Consider the following 23,139-nt stretch of genomic DNA (forward strand, 5'->3'; position numbering starts at 1 on the left):
TTGGCTGGAGGCAGGCATTTTGGTGGAGAAAGTGTGTCCTTGGACAAATAGACTGGAGGCAGAGTGATGACAGAACCTAAGTGAGCAACAAGAAAAACAAAACCATCGTGTTGAGTTGGTTGAAGAGAGATGATAACCAGCACCATACTGTCTTCACTCGGTGAAAATCAACCACCAAACAAGGTGGAGCTGTGCAGCGGGCTACGCCATAGAGCCATGCAGAAGCCACAGACACCAACAGCATAGCCGGAGCAGCATTTTAATGTTTAAGTATAAACTGACCCGTACACCTCAGTTTACCTTGTGGACTTGAATAAATGACGCAGTGTTGAAAGCCACTGCTGCTAGGCTCCCAGCTGGGATGGTCCCAATATATGGTTGGCTTTTCCACTGGGATCTGGGAAGGCAGTGGTGGCATGTCTAAGGGATAAAGAACAAATGTGTAAGTATTGATAAACTTTACTCTGAGCTATCATTTAGTAGGACTGTCAGTGATTACATGATTTACTTACCAGGGTAACTGACAGGAGATATCCAACATCATATTTCTCCAGTGTACATGTGTGTGTGCAGGTAGGGCATGCTCTGAGCAGCTGAACCAAGTTGTCTTCAAACACTGTGTACTTCTTTGCAGTGTACAGTGACGTACTGGACATTTACAGAACAATTTAATAAATTAAAATAGAAATATGACATAAATATTCTTGATTTTCCTAACAACTGGGGAAAAACATGGAAAGGACAAATTATTCCATATTTCATAATCAGTCATTTTATTCTGTGTTTTGGCAACTTTACTTTGACACTGGTGCTTTGTTGCGCCATTTCACACTGATATCCAACATCTCTGTTAACCCTTTGTGAGCTGAGTTAAACAAGTAAGACTTCAAATTTTAATGACTTGATTCAGGATGTTGTTTTGTAAGAAATGTTGCCTTTTCTGAGGCTCATAGCTGAATCTATTGAACTTCAACAGTTTGCACATATGAGGAGGGACTCATGTCCTTCTATGATTTGGAGGCTGGGACTCTGATCCTACCCAAACCCACCACAAGAAGGAGCCACATGCACATGTTTCAAACTCCCAGCAGCCCTCAGCCACAGCTGCACTGCACTATGTGCATCTCTACAGCGCTTAGAGCTGCAGTGTCACTCTGCAACACTAAAGAAGGATGTTTCCTACAAGCATTTTATTGTTTGACTCCTTTTTAGCAACAGCCCACAATATCTGATCCTTCAGTTCTTCCAAAACATGGATTTTGTCCATTCATGATTTTTCTTCATTAGTTATAAATTCAGATAGGGGTGGTGTCATTTCTCTGAAATAAAACCAAAGAAACATTGTTCTTTGGAACTGTGAATGATTTATTCTTTAAATATCATAAAACTGAAATATAAATGGCTTTACTCAAGTTCAGCCCTTTATCTCAATATAAATATTATCTCTGAATCAGCAAGTGGCTTTGGATAATGTTTTTTTCTAGTTGTAATTAATGATCCTGAACCTAGGAAAGCAGAGTTAACAGATATTTGTTTTGAGATAAGCAGCAACATGAAGGCATCACTAAACTTGTGTCAGCACTGAAAAGAAGACACATGAAACACACAAGTCCATATCATCTGAATCTTTACTGGTCACACCAAATGAAAGGAGAGGATCAGAGTATGTAAAACATTGTACCTGGATCACATGGTTTGTAAAGTCAAATACAAAAATGAACAGTGTTCATGAAGTCTACAGCAAGACGTGATGAGACAACAAAACAGAAATGCTAACAATATTTACAGCTCAGTAGAAATTGTAGTCAAGCAATCATGAGGCCTGTGCATGAAATAGACTGAAGAGAAAATAAGACAGGACATGACTGAGATACAGTCACCACAGGTACACCACCAGCAGCTTCTTCAGATCAGACTGGACTGATCTGACACTGAACAAACCAGTTGTGATGTTTGTGGTGTTGGAGGTGTCAGAGTTCTTGTTTTGACTGCACTCCTTCTCAGCCATTAGAGGTAAGATGGACACACACAGAATAATACTGGGATTATGATCGACATAATCCCACTGATGGACTCACAGTCCTTCAACAAGCTGCAGAGGACAGACAGACTTCCAACAACTGTCTGTGGGTGGGGACGTTTCTGACATGTCTTTTAGACTCTCCCTCCACTCCCTGGTGTCTCCCCTCTGTTCTCTTCTTATCCCCACTCTCTCTGTCACTTTCAGTCCTCGGCAAATTTTCCTATTTTAAATCCAACCCTCTCCAGCTTTTCCTTTACTCTTATTATTAATTGCTCTTTACATCCCTCCATTCATCTGTCCATATTTACTCAACCACTTCCCAAATATTTATGTGAAAATATACAAAGAAAACATTTCTGATTCCTGCTGACCTCACTGAGTGTGTTTGACAGGAGTGATGATCAGAGGTGCAGCTTTATTTAAGCCGGGGCAGAAGAAAGGATAGATCTGCTCAGTGAAGGAGCAGCCAGAGAAAGAGTAGATCAGAGTCTCGGCCTCCACATCATAGAAAGACACCAGTCCCTCCTCATAATCTACAAACACCCCGACCTTCTCAGGCTTCTGGCTCAGGGAGAGAGGAACTCTGGGATCATCTAGTGCCTTGTAGTTATTTCCATCTCTCAGCCACATGACCCAGTATCCATTCATGGGGCTGTATGAGATATTTCCCTTCCTATTGATTGACTTTCTGGCCACTCCAACATCCCAATCATCTCCTTTCACCTGAACCTCAAAGTAGAATCTCCCTGAAGAGAAACCTTCTTTTCCCAGGACATTGATACAGTGATCAAACCTCTCTGGGTTGTCGGGAAGATCCTGGCGTGTGTTTCCACATCTCACATGTTTCCCATCCTCAGACAGGACGAGGTAAGGGTGTGCTGTGTTTGGGTCGAGGGTCACATCCACTGCATACAGCTGCTGGATCCTCTTCAGCCTAACGTCTTCTGGCAGCTTCTGCAGATCTTCTTTAGTCTTCTCTATGTGTTGAAGCAGAGTCTTCATCTCTTTAGTGGTTGTCTCCTCCAGCTGAAGCACAGCTCTCCTCACCGTCTCCACACACAGATGTGTGCGGACACTGATGCCAGACCAGTTCTTGGTGCGTGGAGAGGAGGAGACGGATGGGAAGCTCTGGAGGAGCTGGAGCTGGTCTTCAGTGAGGGAGAGACGCTCCAGCTCAGAGCTTGTCCTCTGGAGCTCAGTGATTTCCTCCTCCAGCTCTTTGATGAAGCCCTCAGCCTGTTTCTCTGCTGCTCTCTGCCTCTCTTCAATCACCTCCATCAGCTCAGCCTGCTGTCTCTGGATGGAGGCCACCAGAGCAGTGAAGACCTCAGCAGTTTTAGCTAGCTCTTCATCTGTGTCCTTCTTGTTGAGCTGCACTGATGCTTTCATCTCCTCAACCTTCTCCTGTCGTTCTTGTATCATCTTCTGTACTTCTGACTTTTTCTTCTCCAGCTGAGCCTTCATCTCTTTATACTCTTCCTCTAAAGGAACTGTATCATGAGTCTTGTGCTCTGTACACATGACACAAACACACAGTTGGTCGGTCCTGCAGAAGAGCTCTAACATCTTGTCATGTTTCTTACACATCCTGTCCTCCAGGTTCTCCACAGGATCGATCAGCTTGTGTCTCTTCAGGGCTGCAACTCTCTGATGAGGTTCCAGGTGAGTCTCACAATAAGAGGTCAAACACACCAGGCAGGACTTCAAGGCCTTGACTTCAGTGCAAGAGCAGACGTCACAGGGCACCTCCACTGGTTTGACAGGTTTCTGCTGCTGGATGTTGGAACTTGCAGCTTTAACATCAACAGACTTCCTGAACCGAGCCGCCATTTCAGAGACCAAAGTATTGACAAAGACATCTGGCCTGTTCACGAATGTTTTTTTGCACATTGGACATTCACACTTGTCATTGTTGTCCCAACATTTGGTGATACAGGCTTTACAGAAGTTGTGTCCACATGGAGTAGAGACAGGCTCAGTGAAAACATCCAGACAGATAGAGCACAGGAACTGCTCTTCAGACAGGAGACTGCAGGCTGAGGCCATTTCTACAGGAGAGGAGAGGAGAGAGGAGGAGAGGAGAGGAGGAGAGAGGAGAGGAGAGAGGAGGAGGAGAGGAGGAGGTGTTTCAGTGACATGGGTCATAAAGTTCAGTGCCTTTTCCAATCCTCACACTTTCAATAAATAACTGTAAAACAATAACTGTGTTTGGTTGATTATAAACAACCAAACACATAAAGTAAAGGTAAGTCATGTTGCAGAAATCTGAATCCAAACTGGTGATGATGATTCACCGAAAACTCTTCATTCCTACAAAGCTGCTGTGAGAGAAAAGAACAAAGTAACTCTGAGATGAAAAATACCAACAGGAGTTCACACCGTCTGACATCATAGATGTTGATGATGGTAACACGATCCCAAACACACTTGCTGCTGTTGAAATCAACTTTGTAAAGTTTATTATTAACCGGCATATTAATCAAAAAGTAATGAGAAGTTACCAGATTACATTACATTTGTTTGTTCTTGATTGGGATTTGGAGTGTAACCAGGCAGGTAGTCTGTGCAACATGACTTCTCCAAGTCTGGACAAACTGTATCAGTTACAGAGACTGAAATATCAATGTTATTGTAACTTCTACTAACAAAAGTTTACACACAATGTAGAAATTATCCTATATATCGTTATAAATAAATACATTTATGAGCCAAATCATGACACAGCAAAACAGACTGTCTCACACTGACATGTTGGTAGATTTATGAATTTCCCACACAAAGTGAAGACATGAAGATAAAAATGGAGTTCAACCTCACCTGTGACGCTGTCTCTGCTTTCTTTGTGTGAAAAACCAAGAAACTAAACAGCCTTTTCGCCGAAAGATTCCTCTAGAGGTAAGTAACTTTCAGTTTCATTTTCCTGAAATCAAACTGAGGTGCCCTCCCACTCCAGTTAACCCTTTGTGAGCTGAGCCAAACCAGTCAGACTGCATCAGATTGAAATGACTTGACTCAGGATGTTGTTGTGACAGAAATGTTGGCCTGTCTGACACTTTCCCAGCTGAATCTGTGGAACTTCAACTGTGGTGAGAGAGTTCAGAGGTAAAGTCTGTCTGCATCTGAATGTTCAGCCTCTTGAAGGAGGGATGCCATGTTCTTGAGGTGTACAAACACGTGACTGATAGGAGGAGTATCAGGATGGGAGCGATTCCAAGCTGAGACTTGAGTACATGGACAGCAGAGACAACATCCACACCCAAGCAGGAAAACTTCAACTGGGTTCAGTTGATACATCTGCTGAGACTTGAGTACATTAATAGCAGAGACAAACTCTTCAGTCCTACAAAGCTGCTGTGAGAGAAAAGTACAAAGTAACTTTGAGATGAAAAATACCAACAGGAGTTCACACTGTCTGACATCATGGATGTTGATGATGCCAACACAATCCCGAACACACTTGCTGCTGTTGAAATCAACTTTGTAAACTTTATTATCCAGCAAATGAATCAAAAAGTAATGAGAAGTTACCAGATTACATTACATTTGTTTGTTTGTTTGTTTGTTTGTTGTTGTTGTTGTTGTTGTTGTTGTGGTTGTGTGTGTGTCCATATTGCTACTATGTGTGCTGTTTCCGTCTGTGTGAACTGTGAGTGTGCATGTGCAAGTGCTGGTTTGATTGCATTCATTCATTCATTCATTGTATATTATGGTATATGACTTCTGATAATGCCTGTGTTTTAACCCCTCAGAGGGTTTTGTGGCATTCTTCTACATGTTTTCTCAATTGTCATTTTTAGTCTATTCTATAATCTAGTCAATATGTGTGTGTATTAAAATAAACATATGAATATTAAGTGCGTGAGGCAAATGCGCTGTAACGGATCACTTGAGATACACAATGAATGTCGGAACAAGCAGCCGAACTTCCCCGAGCCAGCACGAGCTGCAGCCTTTGTGACGTCAGCAGAACGTGGTGACGCAACAATGGCAGCTGCTGCCGTCAGGCCGAGCTCTACTCGCTCTCCTGCTTCCTCATTCTCCGCTCCAGTGCAGGACACGCAACGACAAAGGAGCGGCGAGTTCAGAGCCACAGGTGAAGGAGAAGTGAAGCAGAGTGTGCACAGAAAAACCAGGAGGACTTCCATCATCAGGCCACAGTTCTGCCGGTTAGCACATCACCTGTGGAAAGACGCAGCTGCAACAACGGCGACATCTAGTGTCTAATTGCTGCACTGCAGCTAGTCATGTTGAAATGTCAGTATGATGTGTGAAGGACGTGTGTGTGTGCCAGCGTGTGTTCCTGTAGCCCCTTCATCCTCTGTCTCTCTCTCCTCTTAGCAGCCATGCCAAGACGAGGCCTGAGGTTATTATCTGCGGGCTTTTATTGAGAAGATCATACCCCGATCATCAGTTATTATGAGACACCAGTGAAGTAAGTTTTTGTGTCTGGGTGTAAATGTGTGTGCAGTCCTCTTTTATTTATTTATTTATATTTATAACTCCTCACACATCTCAGTTTCCTTGCATCTGTCAGGCCCCTGAATAACAGAAGAAGGGCCACTGTGTGTTGTGGTCCAGGCTCCAGCCACACTAACCACATCAGCCTCCATGACAGCAGCAGTGGTGGTAAGTCCTGCTACTCTCCTGAAACCACATCAGCTTATTAATTATAATACAAGTACAAAGTTACCAACAATAAAATAAAATAAAAGCACCAAACAGACCAGAAAATTAACAAAACATTTTTTTTTAAATCTACCAAAATTATCACTCTGGGTATCAGCTCTGGGTGAAATTGTGCTGTTTGCTGGTCCAGATCCACTTCATTCATACTGGAGAAGAAAAAGTCCTGGTGAAGCGTTAGTTCTCACAACAGGGAGGGAGCTGACGGCTCAAGATCTGGAGCATCTATACTCATATGGAGCGATAAATAACACTATATGGATAAGAACCTACACTATCACTGTAATCATTTTTAATCCTCCACAATAATTGGGCGAGTCGAGCACAAAATGGTGGTGGCGGTTAGTTGCTATGGTGACAACACAAGCCAACAGGACCGTAAAGTCACACGTGCTTGAGAACTGTGCAGAGATGGTGTGTTGGGGCTGCAGCCTAAAAGCAGAAATGATCCGATCACTCACTCATGGATTTATTGTGTCTCCCTCCTCTTCCTCATCGACTGACTCTGCCTTCCCTTTTCTTTTTCATCGTCTCCCTGCTTGTCCCTCCTCTCACTTTCCCTCTTTTTTGGACCCCCAAATCTTGTCTGTCCTCTAACTGTCCTGTCCCTTATCAGGACTCTGTCCAAGAGCTGTTTAAATATGTAGAGCTGGTGGTTGACAGCAACTGAGACCATCAGGATTACACCTTCCTGTACAGGTTGTGTCTCCACGGGAAGCTCTGCCAGTAAGTCGTCGTTTTGCCCCCGTGATGGACTCTGGGGTTGCAGCCTGGGAGTATCGTTCTTGTTGTTGTCTTTTTCGGTACATCTCCAGCTTGGATATCTTTTAAGCATAAAAATCTGGTTAATTAAATTCTATCTATCGATCGATCGATCGATCGATCTATCGATCTATCTATCTATCTATCTATCTATCTATCTATCCCTTGCATCATCCACTTTTCCTGTATCCCATATGGAAGCTTCTCTACAGTGGGACTGACACCCGTCACAGTGGCCAAATAGGAGAGGAGCAGGCTCAGCTAGTTGGTCACTTATTTCACAAAACTTATGATGACCTTTAGCAGTTTTCTATCTTAGTGAAAAGAGCTTTTTCCATGGCTTCTGGTGATCCACAAACTTCCTCCAACCTCTCCCAGATGAGGTCTGATCCAGCAGACAGATTCCTCACATGAACTGATTTGTTGTCAGCGTTATATAATCACATTTTTATGCATATCATCCAAAGTCTAGTAAATCATTTCAATGAAAAATGACTTTGTCTCTGCTCAGTAGGCAGTAGCAGCACACAGCATATCAGACCTTTGTGTGTTGGTCTTGGGGTTTCCTGGGAAGAGAGGTAAGGGAGGTTATTCCATCCGGTGTGGAAACAAAGATCCGGAGGGAAATTTTGAATTTTAATGAATGAAAAGAGAATTAGTGGATATTGAGCTGGAAACATTTACACAAAATGAACGCAGATCATGAAGTGACTGCCCTGCACAGCATTCCTATATAAGAGAAGACAGCGTTGTTTGGGGTGGACCTCAGGAGCAGGCCGTGAAATCCCTCAATAGATGAGGTCTGCTAGTGGGGACTGAACTTAGAAACGTCTTTCTGCAGAAGATCTTTCAACATCAAGTCACCAAACCTTTCCTAAGCTTTGGTGCTTCAGGTGGTTAATGGCACTTTTTGTCCACTTCGATGTCTCCTAACACCCACGCTCCTTACTGGGTGCTTCCAACCTCTTTGACAGGAGTTTAAAGAGGGTGAAAAGGAAATTTTGGCCTGTAAGTAAATACTTCACAAATACCCAGACTGATACCAAGCCATTAAATTGTAGAACAATTTGTTTAGTTCACTATTTCACTGTAATCACAAGTTGGATGTCCAATACCCCACTGTGATCAAGAGTCATCATGGTATAGGACCCATACTTAGCACTTGTAGACTTTAGAGGGGGACAGATGGGGTATAATTACTGCATTTGTCTGTCCATAAGTAAATAGCAATGCAGGAGTGGTATAAGTGCTTCAACTAAGCTGGTGAGTCTGCTCTCATGTTCCTTCCCAAAGTAACAGGCTTTCCTGCCTCCTTGGCCTCATCAGTGACTTTTACCTGCTCCTTCTTCCACTGGTACAGGATGGTTGGCTGGAGGCAGGCATTTTCGGGGAGAAAGTGTGTCCTTGGACAAATAGACTGGAGGCAGAGTGATGACAGAACCTAAGTGAGCAACAAGAAAAACAAAACCATCGTGTTGAGTTGGTTGAAGAGAGATGATAACCAGCACCATACTGTCTTCACTCAGTGAAAATCAACCACTAAACAAGGTGGAGCTGTGCAGCGGGCTACGTCATAGGGCCATGCAGAAGCCACAGACACCAACAGCATAGCTGGAGCAGCATTTTAATGTTTAAGTATAAACTGACCCGTACACCTCAGTTTACCTTGTGGACTTGAATAAATGACGCCTAGCAGCCACTGCTGCTAGGCTCCCAGTTGGGATGGTCCCAATATATGGTTGGCTTTTCCACTGGGATCTGGGAAGGCAGTGGTGTCATGTCTAAGGCATAAAGAAATAATGTGTAAGTATTGATAAACGGTAAACTGAGTTATCATTTAGTAGGACCGTTTGTGATTACATGATTTACTTACCAAGGTAACTGACAGGAGAGATCCAACATCATATTTCTCCAGTGTACATGTGTGTGTGCAGGTCGGGCATGCTCTGAGCAACTGAAGAAAGTTGTCTTTAAACACTGTGTACTTCTTTGCAGTGTACAGTGACGTACTGGACATTTACAGAACAATTTAATAAATTAAAATAGAAATATGACAAATATTCTTGATTGTCCTAACAACTGGGGAAAAACATAGAAAGGACAAATTATTCCATATGTCATAATCAGTCATTTTATTCTGTGTTTTGGCAGCTTGACTTTGACACTCGTGCTTTTTTGAGCCATTTCACACTGATAACCAACATCTCTGTTAACCCTTTGTGAGCTGAGTCAAACAAGTAAGACTTCAAATTTTAATGACTTGATTCAGGATGTTGTTTTGTAAGAAATGTTGCCCTTTCTGAGGCTCATAGCTGAATCTATTGAACTTCAACAGTTTGCACGTATGAGGAGGGACTCATGTCCTTCTATGACTATGATGGAGGCTGGGACTCTGACCCTACCCAAACCCACATGAGGGGGTCACATGCACATGTTTCAAACTCCCAGCAGCCCTCAACCACATCTGCACTGCACTGTGTGCATCTCTACAGCGCTTAGAGCTGCAGTGTCACTCTGCAACACTAAAGAAGGATGTTTCCTACAAGCATTTTATTGTTTGACTCCTTTTTAGCAACAGCCTACAATATCTGATCATTCAGTTCTTCCAAAACATGGATTTTGTCCATTTATGATTTTTCTTCATTAGTTATAAATTCAGATAGGGGTGGTGTCATTTCTCTGAAATAAAACCAAAGAAACATTGTTCTTTGGAACTGTGAATGATTTATTCTTTAAATATCATAAAACTGAAATATAAATGGTTTTACTCAAGTTCAGCCCTTTATCTCAATATAAATATTATCTCTGAATCAGCAAGTGGCTTTGGATAATGTTTTTTTTTTTTTTTCTAGTTGTAATTAATGATCCTGAACCTAGGAAAGCAGAGTTAACAGATTTGTTAAGAGATAAACAGCAACATGAAAGCATCACTAAACTTGTGTCAGCACTGAAAAGAAGACACATGAAACACACATTGGACAACAAAACAGAAATGCTAACAATATTTACAACTCAGCAGAAATTGGAGGCCTGTGCATGAAATAGACTGTTTGAAGAGAAAATAAGACAGAACATGACTGAGATACAGTCACCACAGGTACACCACCAGCAGCTTCTTCAGATCAGACTGGACTGATCTGACACTGAACAAACCAGTTGTGATGTTTGTGGTGTTGGAGGTGTCAGAGTTCTTGTTTTGACTGCACTCCTTCTCAGCCATTAGAGGTAAGATGGACACACACAGAATAAGTATTAGAGTAACGGATAGACATAATCCCAGTGATGGACTCACTAACCCTAACCCTTCAACAAGCTGCAGAGGACAGACAGACTTCCAACAACTGTCTGTGGGTGGGGACGTTTCTGACATGTCTTTTAGACTCTCCCTCCACTCCCTGGTGTCTCCCCTCTGCTCTCTTCTTTTCCCAACTCTCTTTCTCACTTTCAGTCCTCGCCAAATTTTCCTATTTTAAATCCAACCCTCACTTCAGCTTTTCCTTTACTCTTATTATTAATTGCTCTTTACATCCCTCCATCCATCTGTCCAGATTTACTCAACCACTTCCCAAATATTCATGTGAAAATCTACAAAGAAAAAATTTCTGATTCCAGCTGACCTCACTGAGTGTGTTTGACAGGAGAGATGATCAGAGGTGCAGCTTCATACAAGCTGGGGCTGAAGAAAGGATAGATCTGCTCAGTGAAGGAGCAGCCAGTGAAAGAGTAGATCAGAGTCTCGGCCTCCACATCATAGAAAGACACCAGTCCCTCCTCATAATCTACAAACACCCCGACCTTCTCAGGCTTCTGGCTCAGGGAGAGAGGAACTCTGGGCTCATCTAGTGCCTCGTAGTTATTTCCATCTCTCAGCCATATGACCCAGGATCCATCACTTGGACAGTAATAAATATCTCCCTTCCTGTTGATGGACTCTCTGACCACTCCAACATCCCACTCATCTCCTTTCACCTGAACCTCAAAGTAGAATCTCCCTGAAGAGAAACCTTCTCTTCCCAGGACACAGATACAGTGATCAAACCTCTCTGGGTTGTCGGGAAGATCCTGGCGTGTGTTTCCACATCTCACTTGTTTCCCGTCCTCAAACAGGACGAGGTAAAGGTTTGCTGTGTTTGGGTCGAGGGTCACATCCACGGCATACAGCTGCTGGATCCTCCTCAGCCTAAAGTCTTCTGGCAGCTTCTGCAGATCTTCTTTAGTCTTCTCTATGTGTTGAAGCAGAGTCTTCATCTCTTTAGTGGTTGTCTCCTCCAGCTGAAGCACAGCTGTCCTCACTGTCTCCACACACAGATATGTGCGGACACTGATGCCAGACCAGTTCTTGGTGCGTGGAGAGGAGGAGACAGATGGGAAGCTCTGGAGGAGCTGGAGCTGGTCTTCAGTGAGGGAGAGACGCTCCAGCTCAGAGCTTGTCCTCTGGAGCTCAGTGATTTCCTCCTCCAGCTCTTTGATGAAGCCCTCAGCCTGTTTCTGTGCTGCTCTCTGCCTCTCTTCAATCACCTCCATCAGCTCAGCCTGCTGTCTCTGGATGGAGGCCACCAGAGCAGTGAAGACCTCAGCAGTTTTAGCTAGCTCTTCATCTGTGTCCTTCTTGTTGAGCTGCACTGATGCTTTCATCTCCTCAACCTTCTCCTGTCGTTCTTGTATCATCTTCTGTACTTCTGACTTTTTCCTCTCCAGCTGAGCCTTCCTCTCTTCATACTCTTCCTCTAAAGGAACTGTATCATGAGTCTTGTGCTCTGTACACATCAGACAAACACACAGTTGGTCGGTCCTGCAGAAGAGCTCTAACATCTTGTCATGTTTCTTACACATCCTGTCCTCCAGGTTCTCCACAGGATCGATCAGCTTGTGTCTCTTCAGGGCTGCGACTCTCTGATGAGGCTCCAGGTGAGTCTCACAATAAGAGGTCAAACACAGCAGGCAGGACTTCAATGCCTTACGTTTAGTGCCAGGACAGAAGTCACAGGGCACCTCCACTGGTTTGACAGGTTTCTGCTGCTGAATGCTGGAACTTGCAGCTTTAACATCAACAGACTTCCTGAACTGAGCCGCCATTTCAGAGATAAAAGTATTGACAAAGAGATCTGGCCTGTTCACAAATGTCTTTTTGCACATTGGACATTCACACTTGCCATTGTTGTCCCAACATTTGGTGATACAGGCTTTACAGAAGTTGTGTCCACATGGAGTAGAGACAGGCTCAGTGAAAACATCCAGACAGATGGAGCACAGGAACTGCTCTTCAGACAGGAGACTGCAGGCTGAGGCCATTTCTACTGGAGAGGAGAGGAGAGAGGAGGAGAAGAGAGGAGGAGAGAGGAGAGGAGAGAGGAGGAGGAGAGGAGGAGGTGTTTCAGTGACATGGGTCATAAAGTTCAGTGCCTTTTCCAATCCTCACACTTTCAATAAATAACTGTAAAACAATAACTGTGTTTGGTTGATTATAAACAACCAAACACATTAAGTAAAGGTAAGTCATGTTGCAGAAATCTGAATCCAAACTGGTGATGATGATTCACTGAAAACTCTTCATTCCTACAAAGCTGCTGTGAGAGAAAAGAACAAAGTAACTCTGAGATGAAAAATACCAACAGGAGTTCACACCGTCTGACATCATGGATGTTGATGATGGTAACACGATCCCAAACACACTTGCTGCTGTTGAAATCAACTTTGTAAAGTTTATTATTAACCGGCAAATGAATCAAAAAGTAATGAGAAGTTACCAGATTACATTACATTTGTTTGTTCTTGATTGGGATTTGGAGTGTAACATGACTTCTCCAAGTCTGGACAAACTGTATCAATTACAGAGACTGAAATATCAATGTTATTGCAACCTCTACTAAGTAACAATAGTTTACACACAATGTAGAAATTATCCTATATATCGTTAAAAATAAATACATTTATGAGCCAAATCATGACACAGCAAAACAGACTGTCTCACGTTGACATGTTGGTAGATTTATGAATTTCCAACACAAAGTGACGACATGAAGATAAAAATGGAGTTCAACCTCACCTGTGATGCTGTCTCTGCTTTCTTTGTGTGAAAAACCAAGAAACTAAACAGCCTTTTCGCCGAGAGATTCCTCTAGAGGTAAGTAACTTTCAGTTTCATTTTCCTGATATCAAACTGAGGTGCCCTCCCACTCCAGTTAACCCTTTGTGAGGTGAGCCAAACCAGTCAGACTGCATCAGATTGAAATGACTTGACTCAGGATGTTGTTGTGACAGAAATGTTGGCCTGTCTGACACTTTCCCAGCAGAATCTGTGGAACTTCAACTGTGGTGAGAGAGTTCAGAGGTAAAGTCTGTCTGCATCTGAATGTTCAGCCTCTTGAAGGAGGGATGCCATGTTCTTGAGTTGTACAAACACGTGACTGATAGGAGGAGTATCAGGATGGGAGCGATTACAAGCTGAGACTTGAGTACATGGACAGCAGAGACAACATCCACACCCAAGCAGGAAAACTTCAACTGGATTCAGTTGATACACCCTTTCGCTGGATTTAAGTTGCACAGAAAATTGCTCACTAATAAATTCATATGTCAGGGATAGACAATATTTACGGTGCTGAGGAACAAAATAACTGTAGTGCCACTTCCGAAAGGATGGTAGATTTCTTAACTTGAATGAATTATTGAAGCCATAATAACAGATTTGAAATGTTAAGAAACAAAGAATTATGCAGTAATTACTGGGAATACTTAAGAAGATGAACTTTCACGATAGATTCATGAGCCCTGTTTGGCAGTCCAACACAAACCTTTGATAAGTGAGTTAATATTAGGACTCAGATACTCAGATCTCAACAGGGGTGTGTCAGGTCTTTCTTTGGAAGGCTTTTCAAGGTCCTTTGCTGCTACTGTTGCTCCACTAATGAGGACGAAGGTTGAGGAAACTTCTTCAAGGAACAAACTCCCCTCCAAACTAACAACAAATCATAACTTCACTGATATTCAATAAATCCATCTACTTTCAATTTTTCCCTTATGCTCAAGTTGTTGTCATTTGTACACACATTCCCTTGGAGCTGTTTCTTTGGCTGAATTAAATGTCAAGCCCCTTTTTGAATGTGAATTAAAAATACCTATGATCACCAGTGTGGCTGAAGACATTCATAGTGACTCCTTGGGATGTCTTTCCCTTGGTTTCTGCATTATGCATTAATTGTGTTTTAGTGCAGATGATTGCATTGAGATTGAGACAATATGCATTAATTTGATACCAACCTTTATTCACATGACAAATCATAATTACACATGTATTGAAACATACAGTTCATACAAGGTAAGAAAAGAGTGTGAATTTGTAGAATCAGTGTAGAATCAATTACTTTCTCATTTATGATTAAATATGTAGAATCAAGTACTTTCTCCTTTATGATTAAATATGTTGCCTTATTTTGCAAAGACAGTAGCATACATGTTTATTTTATGTCTTGGATATGTTGGGGTTATGGCTCGATCCCTTAAAGAGAGCTGAGTTTCTGTCATTCAGGCTCTTGCTCCGACCCAGTGATGTCATCACGCTACTCTGAAGCGGCCTCCAGCCAAGCTGTCCTCCCATCGTCTGGCCTGTCCCGTAGGCACTGGAAAAGGACCTCTGCCGGACCACCGGTGTGGGTCTTGCAGCATGTCTCTGGGAGATCCAGTTCAGCCTTGTGGGGGGTGTAAATGTATGGGGTGAGTGGGACTGTGGATGTGGCTTGGTCCCCACACCTGGCGAGAACCACTTGGGATCTGTCTGAAGCTGAGACTTTAGATTAGTTCCCATTGACTTTGAATCCGAGGGGTCCACTTTTACATGTGACTGGAGCGGGGAGTGGAAGTGTTTCTGGGGTTGAATTTGCCTCTTTGCTCCCATCTGGATTTCTAGCCCAGAGGTGTGGCCTCTTAGATGGGTAAAGGTGCATGGAGGCCCTCCCTGTGCTTGTTTATGTGGTGTGGTGGGACAGGATAGCACTTGGGATTTATCCAATAGAGAGTCCCTGTTTGGAATGAAGGTTCGTGGATAATTCTGTTGTCCTTCAGCAATCTCACTTCCCTTTGCCAGTCTGCTGTTTCTACTGCTCTCTTGAGGGAAGAGGCCTAGGGTAGCTTTGTTATGCTGAGTGGCTTGAGAATAAAGGCCCCGTATCTTGCTCTGTTCAGGTTTGTGGAGCGTAGTCAGGCCAGCGGGAGCAGCAGGTGGGGTGTTTGGCTCTTGAACTTTGACTGTCCTTTCAGCTGTGGTAGTAAGGCCAGCAGGTTGACTCTGAAGATACGGGACTGGAGTGTGAGCCACAGGTTTTGAGTGAGTTTGTGTCTGGTTTTGAACCTGAAGGAGAGGTTTTGGCTGAGCTTTTTGGTTCTGCTGAAGAGGTGCTGGATTTGTTTGCTTCTGCTGGATGGATGAACCACCAACAGTGTGCCTTGGGTTTTCCATAGATACATTCTGCAGTATTCTTAAAGTAGAAACCCCAGGTATACCAGGAGGGAACTGGGCTTGAACCAGAGGCTTTGGGTGCATCTCTGTCTGGATGTGGGTTTGAATAAGAGATTGTTCATGTGTTTGTGTCTTATACAAAGGCCTGGGTTCTGTGCTTTGGAGTTTGGATGATCCAGGAACAGCACACTGGACATCTGCAGGCATTTTTGCTTCTGCCTGAATGTTTTGGGCATCTCCAGGCTTTCTTTTTTCAGTCCAAGTCCTTTCACAAATTGTTGTGGTCTGGCTTGGTCTTGAAATAGCAGTACAGGTGCTGTAGGATGTAGGAGGGTGATTGTGAGGCACAGGGGAAAAGTTAGTGACTAGTTTGGAGCTGCTGTAGAGCCTCTTGAATTCCTGATGGAAGGGCGTGACCAAGCTGCCCTTGAGCAAAACAGCAAGACTTCGGTGGACCTGCCAGGACAGCCAGGAGAAACTGACATACAGAGACACAGATACACACACACACACACACACACACACACAAAGAGATTAGAGTGCTATTGACAGCTGTGGTGGAGCTGAACAACTGAAAACAGACAGAGGGGAAGTGAACATAGTTTAGACATTAAAATATATAACAGAAATGCATTTGTAAATCAATTATACTCATTGAATACACACCCTCACACAATGTCCATTTACAGTGACATGTACGTTTTGCCAGCCCACTTTGTGTAAGGGGGCATGCACTGATGTGTTTAGGTGCACACATTTTATGCATGAGGATGTTTGCATGTGCATGTATTTGTGTGTTGGTACCCACCTGTATGAGCCAGTCAGCACTTCAGTCCAGTCACTGATGATAAAATTCTCAGTGACCTGTCCGCTCAGCTTCCTGCCTGTCTTGGCGCAGTAGGTCTGCCCCTCCACACTGTGTATTGATAGTTTCTACACACAGAGACAGATGGACACAGTCAGACAGTATCAAAAGCTGAAAAGTATAGTTTTTTTTTTTTTTTAATGAGTCTTAAAAATCTCAAAGGATTCAGCTGTTTTAAGACCATAATGAAAACCATTCCATTACTTAGAGACAGCTACAGTGAAGGCTTTGTCACCGTTTGAAACACACAACAGATAGTAGATTCTGATCGATGGTTATAAGGGATCTAGATATACAACACTGGCAAGGAAATCAGAAATATACAGAGGAACAAGATTTAAAAATTTGAAAATAAATAGTAAAAGTTATTCAATTTTATAAATGAAAATGAGCCTCTGCATTGCTCCTTAATGCACAGGCAAATTAAAACCTTTGAGGTACTTTGTGTATGTTGAGATGTGGATCGTAAACCATGCTTTAGGAGACGTTACCCTACACCAGGGATAATTAAAAGAGGGCCAAGGGCCACTGGAGAAAATGAGCCATTATTGATTTCTTTCCTTTGAAAATGTATATATGCCAGTCATTTGTCCTGCTGTAATTACCATTTTAAACATGCACTGGCTACACTAGCAGTAACGTCTTTACTTTTTAAGCCTCTTAAATTACAAAGTAAGACTACAAAATTGTCTAATCATTAGCAAACAATTCATAATAACCAGAAAATTAGGAAAAAAGTAAAAAAAAAAATAATAATAAAAAAAAAAATTAATACAAAAATACTGGAAATGATCAAAATTTTGTTTAAAAATATAATATATAACATAGGGCATTTGCAATGACTATGGTTGTGCTTTTAAAATTACATAACAAGAAAATTACCACCAAACTGCAATACATCTGCAAAATAATTTCCTCCAAAATTGAAAAATAAAAAGGAAGTGAATTTTGTTCTGATAGTGAAATAAAACCTTTCAGAATAAAAGCTCTAATATCCCTGGGCTTCTGGGATTCAGTGGGTTAAACGGAGACCTTGCGGTTGTATCCTTTGCGATTTGACTGGCAGTTTTCTTTTTTCTTTTTTTTTTTTGTTTTGGAGTGGCTAGAGGGTTCAAGCTGCTATTAGAACAACCCAAATATGCAGTTTTCATCTGAGAGAGAGAAACTCACAGGGAAGTTTTTGTGGTTGAGTTTCAGGTCCTGCCACATGCTGAGGAACAGGTTCAGGTTGAGATGGTCCAACAGCAGATAAACAGTCACATTCCTCTTCCTGCTCGCCTCCAGAACATCACACAGCAGCTCCACATCACTGAAGGTGTCCATCACAATGTGCAGGACCTGTACACACACACACACACACACACACACACACACACACACACTGCATCAATTGTAATATTTGATTTGCGCACATGTACATGCGCTATCAGAGCTCCTCCCAGCGTACCGTTGAAGCCTTTCTGATAAACTCTCGGACCAGGTCTTTGATGCAGGCTGCTGTGCTGTCAGACTGGACATAAACTTCTGCACTGGGCTGACCGACTGCAGGATCGCTGCTCTCCACATCAGGAACTGTGAAAACAACACAGCAGATGAGAGTAGAGAGGACTTATAGACAGCACTTATATGTGCTCAACAGTGTTTTTAATTTTGCAACTACAAAGTCAGATTAATATACAACTATAGGATCTTCCAAACGACTCCAAACAACTTAAATTGCCATTTCTCTGGCCATTTTAAATGTCTTGTATTTTTTTGTACGCTTGGTGACCTCACACTTCACCCCAACTTTACCCGTGGATACATTTTGAATAATTGCACTGAAAAGACACTGTGAGCGCTTGGTTATACTACTAACATGCCCAGGTGTACTTCTATAGGGGAGAGTGGGGTAATTTGTGCCAAGGGGCAAGTAGTGCAACCCCTGTTATCTAGAAAACTATAGAAGAAGTTGGTCATGTGACCACATATTTTTGAAGAGGCATCCATTTCTCTCATCCTGCAAAGAAGGGAGACACATGGCTTGAGAGGAAAGCACATTTCAGTTCAAAAAACATTTTTTTGCCCTCCAAAGTAAAATTTCCATGATGAAGGTTTTTTTATTGCTGTGTTTGAACAAATATAGAAAACTTTGAAAACAGTTCACACAGGTTTTAGTACTTTAGTAAGCTACACCATGAGTCTATACAGTTACCATGATGTTAGCTCAAAACAGCTGGGGGATGCATTTTTTTCAAAATGGTGGGCTTGGGGTAATTTGTGCCAAAGGGCCTGGGGTAAGTTGTGCCAGTGGCACAACATGTGATTATATACTATATATTACTTTATTGTATTTTATTGTTATTGTCCATTGTCTTCTTACCTTTGATCACTAAAACTATTCAGATTCAGATGAAGATGATTTGCAGGTGCTCATTTTGGAATTTTTATTTTGTTCTGGGTATGTGTTCATGTGGCTCTAGGCCTCGTTATAGAAAAGTGGCCTGTGATCTTGTTAAAATAATAAATAAATGTTAAATAAATACTTTTGTATTGAATTTGTTTTGCTTTTATATAGCATTATCATTTGTAAGATTAAAATTATCTGTTTTACTTCAGTTATCAATGGCACAATTTACCCCAGTGTATTCTCTCTAATGGCACAATTTACCCTGCACTGGGGGCAAGTTGTGCCACAAAACCACTTTTTTTTCGAAAGCTATATTTCTCAAACAGTTTATATAAGATCCAAAGTGATTGTTCCCAGGGATGCACAACATCTTAAACTATATGTGCATATTTTAGTTGGAGACATTACTGTAATCCCCTCGCTTTCAAGGCACTTTAAGTAAAAATTGGCACTATTTACCCCACTCTCCCCTACTGCCATTTGGGCCATTGTCCAAACCTGGCACTGGGGTATCGCTATCTGTGGACACTGCAGGGCATCGTGTGGAGGACTGCGAGTCAGCAGACAACCTGTCTTCATCGTCATCATCATCATCTGTACCAGCATCTGCTGTACGAATAAAGCAGACAACCATGTATAAATGGTGATAAATATCAATAATAGCAACAACAGCAATGATGATCATATATCACACATAAAAAAGTAATAATAAGAGTACAAAGAGTTTTTTGTTCATTAAATAATAGAAAAAGAAAATATAAATGAATGAATGATATCAGTAGCACCAATGCCTGTGGTTCAGAATCTAAAATAAAGAGCACAGGCAGGAATGCACATGGCCATGTGTCAAATCCATCCATTCCATTGAGAAATGATATGACTTTTCATGGCCGGTCACGCCCACTGCCACACCCCCTTTTGACGGAATAGTTAAAAAGTTAATCGTGTCTTCTGTCTTCTATGTCAGAGACAAACCTGCTCAACGTTTTGGGATGATGCATGAATGTGTTGAGAAGTTATGAGCATTTTCATGATATGCCACACCAACTACCACACCCACTTTTGGCCAAGGGGGGTGAAAAGTTAAGCACTTCTTCCTTGGCCAGTAACCAACCTTTCCACAAAATATGGTGGAAATCTGAGCAACACTAATAAGGTCAAATGTTTAGTCACTGGGTATGTTAGGGATTGAGCATTTTTATTTCGAATATGAAATAACAGAAAAGTGAAAGAGTTTAAGAAAACATAAAGAGTGCATATTCGAAAAGGAGTGAGAAGAGGTATAACTTATGTACCCACCCCTTCACAATTACTCAGTTAATGCACACCCACAATATATAGATAATCCATATCATAATCCATAATCCGTGTGTGTGTGCAAAAGCACCAAGAAAATGAAAGAAAACAGAGAGCAAAAATACATAAACATGTAGTATGTTATGTTGTGAAAGTCTTATTCCAGGTCCTTACTGATACCTGACAGGTTAGTAGCCCAGTAGATACCCATCAGCCTTTATATTTAAAAGTGTGTGTCATTTTTAGTGGCTGGACCTGACACACTCATTTCATTGATACTAGCTGTGATATAGTAAACAACAAACATCCAACCTGTGTTTCCATGTCTCCCATGTGCCAGGATGTATTTCTTCTCCGGCTCGGACAGAAAGTCCACTTCTCCCTCTGCGTTCAACACCTCGCGGTATCCCACTAACCCTCGGCTGAGCAGGGCGTCTGCTGCCAGCCGTGCGCCCTCGTTGTGGCTCAGGTCCAGTTTGGGTTTGCAGGCTAATGGGTCGCAGTACCAGGCAGAGGGGACACGGAGGTCTGGAACCCGTCGCCTCACCTTCCCCACGGGCTTTGACCTCATATACCACAGCACAGAGAGGCCGTCGGCATCCATCGACGTCTGCTTGAACTACAAGTCCTATTTACTGAAATTGTTTTTTTTTTTTTTTTTCTTTTACAAGGTAAAATCGGTTAAGATTAGAAAATCTGAGAAATGATGATCAGGGTTACCCCAAATTGAAATCCCTCGTGTTTGAGTCCCATTGTTGTCAAGTTTCTTAACCTTGAGTCCAGGTGAAGTTCAGATTCCAGTCTGAGACGCAACCTTTTATAATTTGACATCAAGTGTCTCTCGATCCTGCCTCGGCCCCTCCCAAATTACTCTCCCAGGCTGTTGCTATAAATAAAAATAGCTGAACCACAGTCTGACGTTTCAGATGTGCACAATCCTCAGAGCCTGCATGAAATACAAAATGCCTCAAGAGTTAGAGCATACACTATATTACCAAAAGTATTCGCTCACCTGCCTTTACTCATACTATGAACTGAAGTGCCATCCCATTCCTAACCCATAGAGTTCAATATGATGTCGGTCCACCTTTTGCAGCTATTACAGCTTCAACTCTTCTGGGAAGACTGTCCACAAGGTTGAGGAGAGTGTTTATAGGAATTTTTGACCATTCTTCCAAAAGCGCATTGGTGAGGTCACACACTGATGTTGGTCGAGAAGGCCTGGCTCTCAGTCTCCGCTCTAATTCATCCCAAAGGTGTTCTATCGGGTTCAGGTCAGGACTCTGTGCAGGCCAGTCAAGTTCATCCACACCAGACTCTGTCATCCATGTCTTTATGGACCTTGCTTTGTGCACTGGTGCACAGTCATGTTGGAAGAGGAAGGGGCCCGCTCCAAACTGTTCCCACAAGGTTGGGAGCATGGAATTGTCCAAAATGTTTTGGTATCCTGAAGCATTCAAAGTTCCTTTCACTGGAACTAAGGGGCCAAGCCCAGCTCCTGAAAAACAACCCCACACCATAATTCCTCCTCCACCAAATTTCACAGTCGGCACAATGCAGTCTGAAATGTACCGTTCTCCTGGCAACCTCCAAACCCAGACTCGTCCATCAGATTGCCAGATGGAAAAGCGTGATTCATCACTCCAGAGAACGCGTCTCCACTGCTCTAGAGGCCAGTGGCGGCGTGCTTTACACCATTGCATCCGACGCTTTGCATTGCACTTGGTGATGTGTGGCTTGGCTGCAGCTGCTCGGCCATGGAAACCCATTCCATGAAGCTCTCTGCGTACTGTACTTGGGCTAATCTGAAGGTCACATGAAGTTTGTAGCTCTGTAGCAATTGACTGTGCAGAAAGTCGGCGACCTCTTTGCACTATGCGCTTCAGCATCCGCTGACCCCTCTCCGTCACTTTACGTGGCCTACCACTTCGTGGCTGAGTTGCTGTTGTTCCCAAACGCTTCCATTTTGTTATAATAGAGCTGACAGTTGACTGTGGAATATTTAGGAGCGAGGAAATTTCACGACTGGATTTGATGCACAGGTGGCATCCTATGACAGTTCCACGCTGGAATTCACTGAGCTCCTGAGAGCGGCCCATTCTTTCACAAATGTCTTGTTTCACAGTCTGCATGCCTGAGTGCTTGATTTTATACACCTGTGTCCAGGCCAAGTGATTAGGACACCTGATTCTGATCATTTGAATGGGTGAGCGAATACTTTTGGTAATATAGTGTATCTCTCTCAGGGAGGATAGCACTATTGGTTGACAGAGAAAGACGTACAAAGAAAGCAAAAGACCTGGCCATGCATAAATAAGTAGCCGCAAACAGGTGACATGTGTTGCATGTCAACTGCACGGCTGAGTGCATTTCCTGTGAGGAGACATGTGTTTGGTTGTTAATAACTAAAACATGTGAGGTCTGACTGAATAGAGCATGACAGACTCATTTTGCTCTGTGCCTCCCAGCCCTCAGGACACAGTGAAAGATGGAGGGCGAGGGAGCAGGGATGAAAGATGGGTGGACAGAGAGAAAAAGAGTGAGTGACAGGAGTGGGGATGGCTGTCATGTCAACTCACATCAAAACCAACACCTGGATGCTTACAGGTTGGAGGCACACCCATGCTCAGCCATGAACAGCAATACATCAGTCCTGATAAGTTTTC

The 23,139-nt window shown here is 42.8% G+C and overlaps 3 protein-coding genes across 7 annotated transcripts; all 3 read right to left on the reverse strand.

Moving 5' to 3' along the window:
* Positions 1 to 1,481: 1,481 nt before the first annotated feature.
* On the reverse strand, positions 1,482 to 12,771 carry LOC115374008 (E3 ubiquitin-protein ligase TRIM21-like). Of its 3 annotated transcripts, none has more exons than XM_030072701.1 (2): positions 12,430 to 12,771; positions 1,482 to 3,738 (listed from the first exon to the last, which is right to left on the reverse strand). In XM_030072701.1, the coding sequence occupies exons 1-2, from the start codon at positions 12,758 to 12,760 to the stop codon at positions 2,396 to 2,398; spliced, it is 1,674 nt and encodes a 557-aa protein (XP_029928561.1). In that variant the 5' UTR covers positions 12,761 to 12,771; the 3' UTR covers positions 1,482 to 2,395. The 3 variants fall into 3 exon arrangements, with proteins under 3 accessions (XP_029928561.1, XP_029928560.1, XP_029928559.1); XM_030072700.1 differs by lacking the exon at positions 12,430 to 12,771 and adding an exon at positions 8,805 to 8,849 and having other exon boundaries at positions 1,482 to 4,071; XM_030072699.1 differs by lacking the exon at positions 12,430 to 12,771 and adding an exon at positions 4,841 to 4,897 and having other exon boundaries at positions 1,482 to 4,071.
* LOC115374009 (E3 ubiquitin-protein ligase TRIM21-like) lies at positions 10,887 to 17,472 on the reverse strand. The gene is made up of 2 exons (XM_030072703.1): positions 17,468 to 17,472; positions 10,887 to 12,307 (listed from the first exon to the last, which is right to left on the reverse strand). The coding sequence occupies exon 2, from the start codon at positions 12,299 to 12,301 to the stop codon at positions 11,087 to 11,089; it is 1,215 nt and encodes a 404-aa protein (XP_029928563.1). The 5' UTR covers positions 12,302 to 12,307; positions 17,468 to 17,472; the 3' UTR covers positions 10,887 to 11,086.
* On the reverse strand, positions 14,806 to 21,261 carry LOC115374006 (protein FAM83A-like). Of its 3 annotated transcripts, none has more exons than XM_030072696.1 (6): positions 20,786 to 21,261; positions 19,637 to 19,783; positions 18,236 to 18,360; positions 17,959 to 18,126; positions 16,732 to 16,856; positions 14,806 to 16,401 (listed from the first exon to the last, which is right to left on the reverse strand). In XM_030072696.1, the coding sequence occupies exons 1-6, from the start codon at positions 21,075 to 21,077 to the stop codon at positions 14,931 to 14,933; spliced, it is 2,328 nt and encodes a 775-aa protein (XP_029928556.1). In that variant the 5' UTR covers positions 21,078 to 21,261; the 3' UTR covers positions 14,806 to 14,930. The 3 variants fall into 3 exon arrangements, with proteins under 3 accessions (XP_029928556.1, XP_029928557.1, XP_029928555.1); XM_030072697.1 differs by having other exon boundaries at positions 19,676 to 19,786; XM_030072695.1 differs by having other exon boundaries at positions 19,637 to 19,786.
* Positions 21,262 to 23,139: the final 1,878 nt, after the last annotated feature.

Source organism: Myripristis murdjan, chromosome 16, assembly GCF_902150065.1.
Source record: "Myripristis murdjan chromosome 16, fMyrMur1.1, whole genome shotgun sequence".
Classification (NCBI taxonomy): Eukaryota; Metazoa; Chordata; class Actinopteri; order Holocentriformes; family Holocentridae; genus Myripristis; species Myripristis murdjan.

Coding starts and splice junctions, on each gene's coding strand:
- LOC115374006 (XM_030072695.1), bottom strand. CDS start 21,077: ATGGATGCCGACGGCCTCTCTGTGCTGTGGTATATGAGGTCAAAGCCC. Junction 18,127..18,235: donor TTATCAGAAAGGCTTCAACG/GTACGCTGGGAG, acceptor GTGTGTGTACAG/GTCCTGCACATTGTGATGGA. Junction 16,402..16,731: donor GTGCTGACTGGCTCATACAG/GTGGGTACCAAC, acceptor TCTGTATGTCAG/TTTCTCCTGGCTGTCCTGGC.
- LOC115374009 (XM_030072703.1), bottom strand. CDS start 12,301: ATGTGTAAGAAACATGACAAGATGTTAGAGCTCTTCTGCAGGACCGAC.
- LOC115374008 (XM_030072701.1), bottom strand. CDS start 12,760: ATGGCCTCAGCCTGCAGTCTCCTGTCTGAAGAGCAGTTCCTGTGCTCC. Junction 3,739..12,429: donor CTTCTGTCCTGGCACTAAAC/GTAAGGCATTGA, acceptor CTTGCACTGAAG/TCAAGGCCTTGAAGTCCTGC.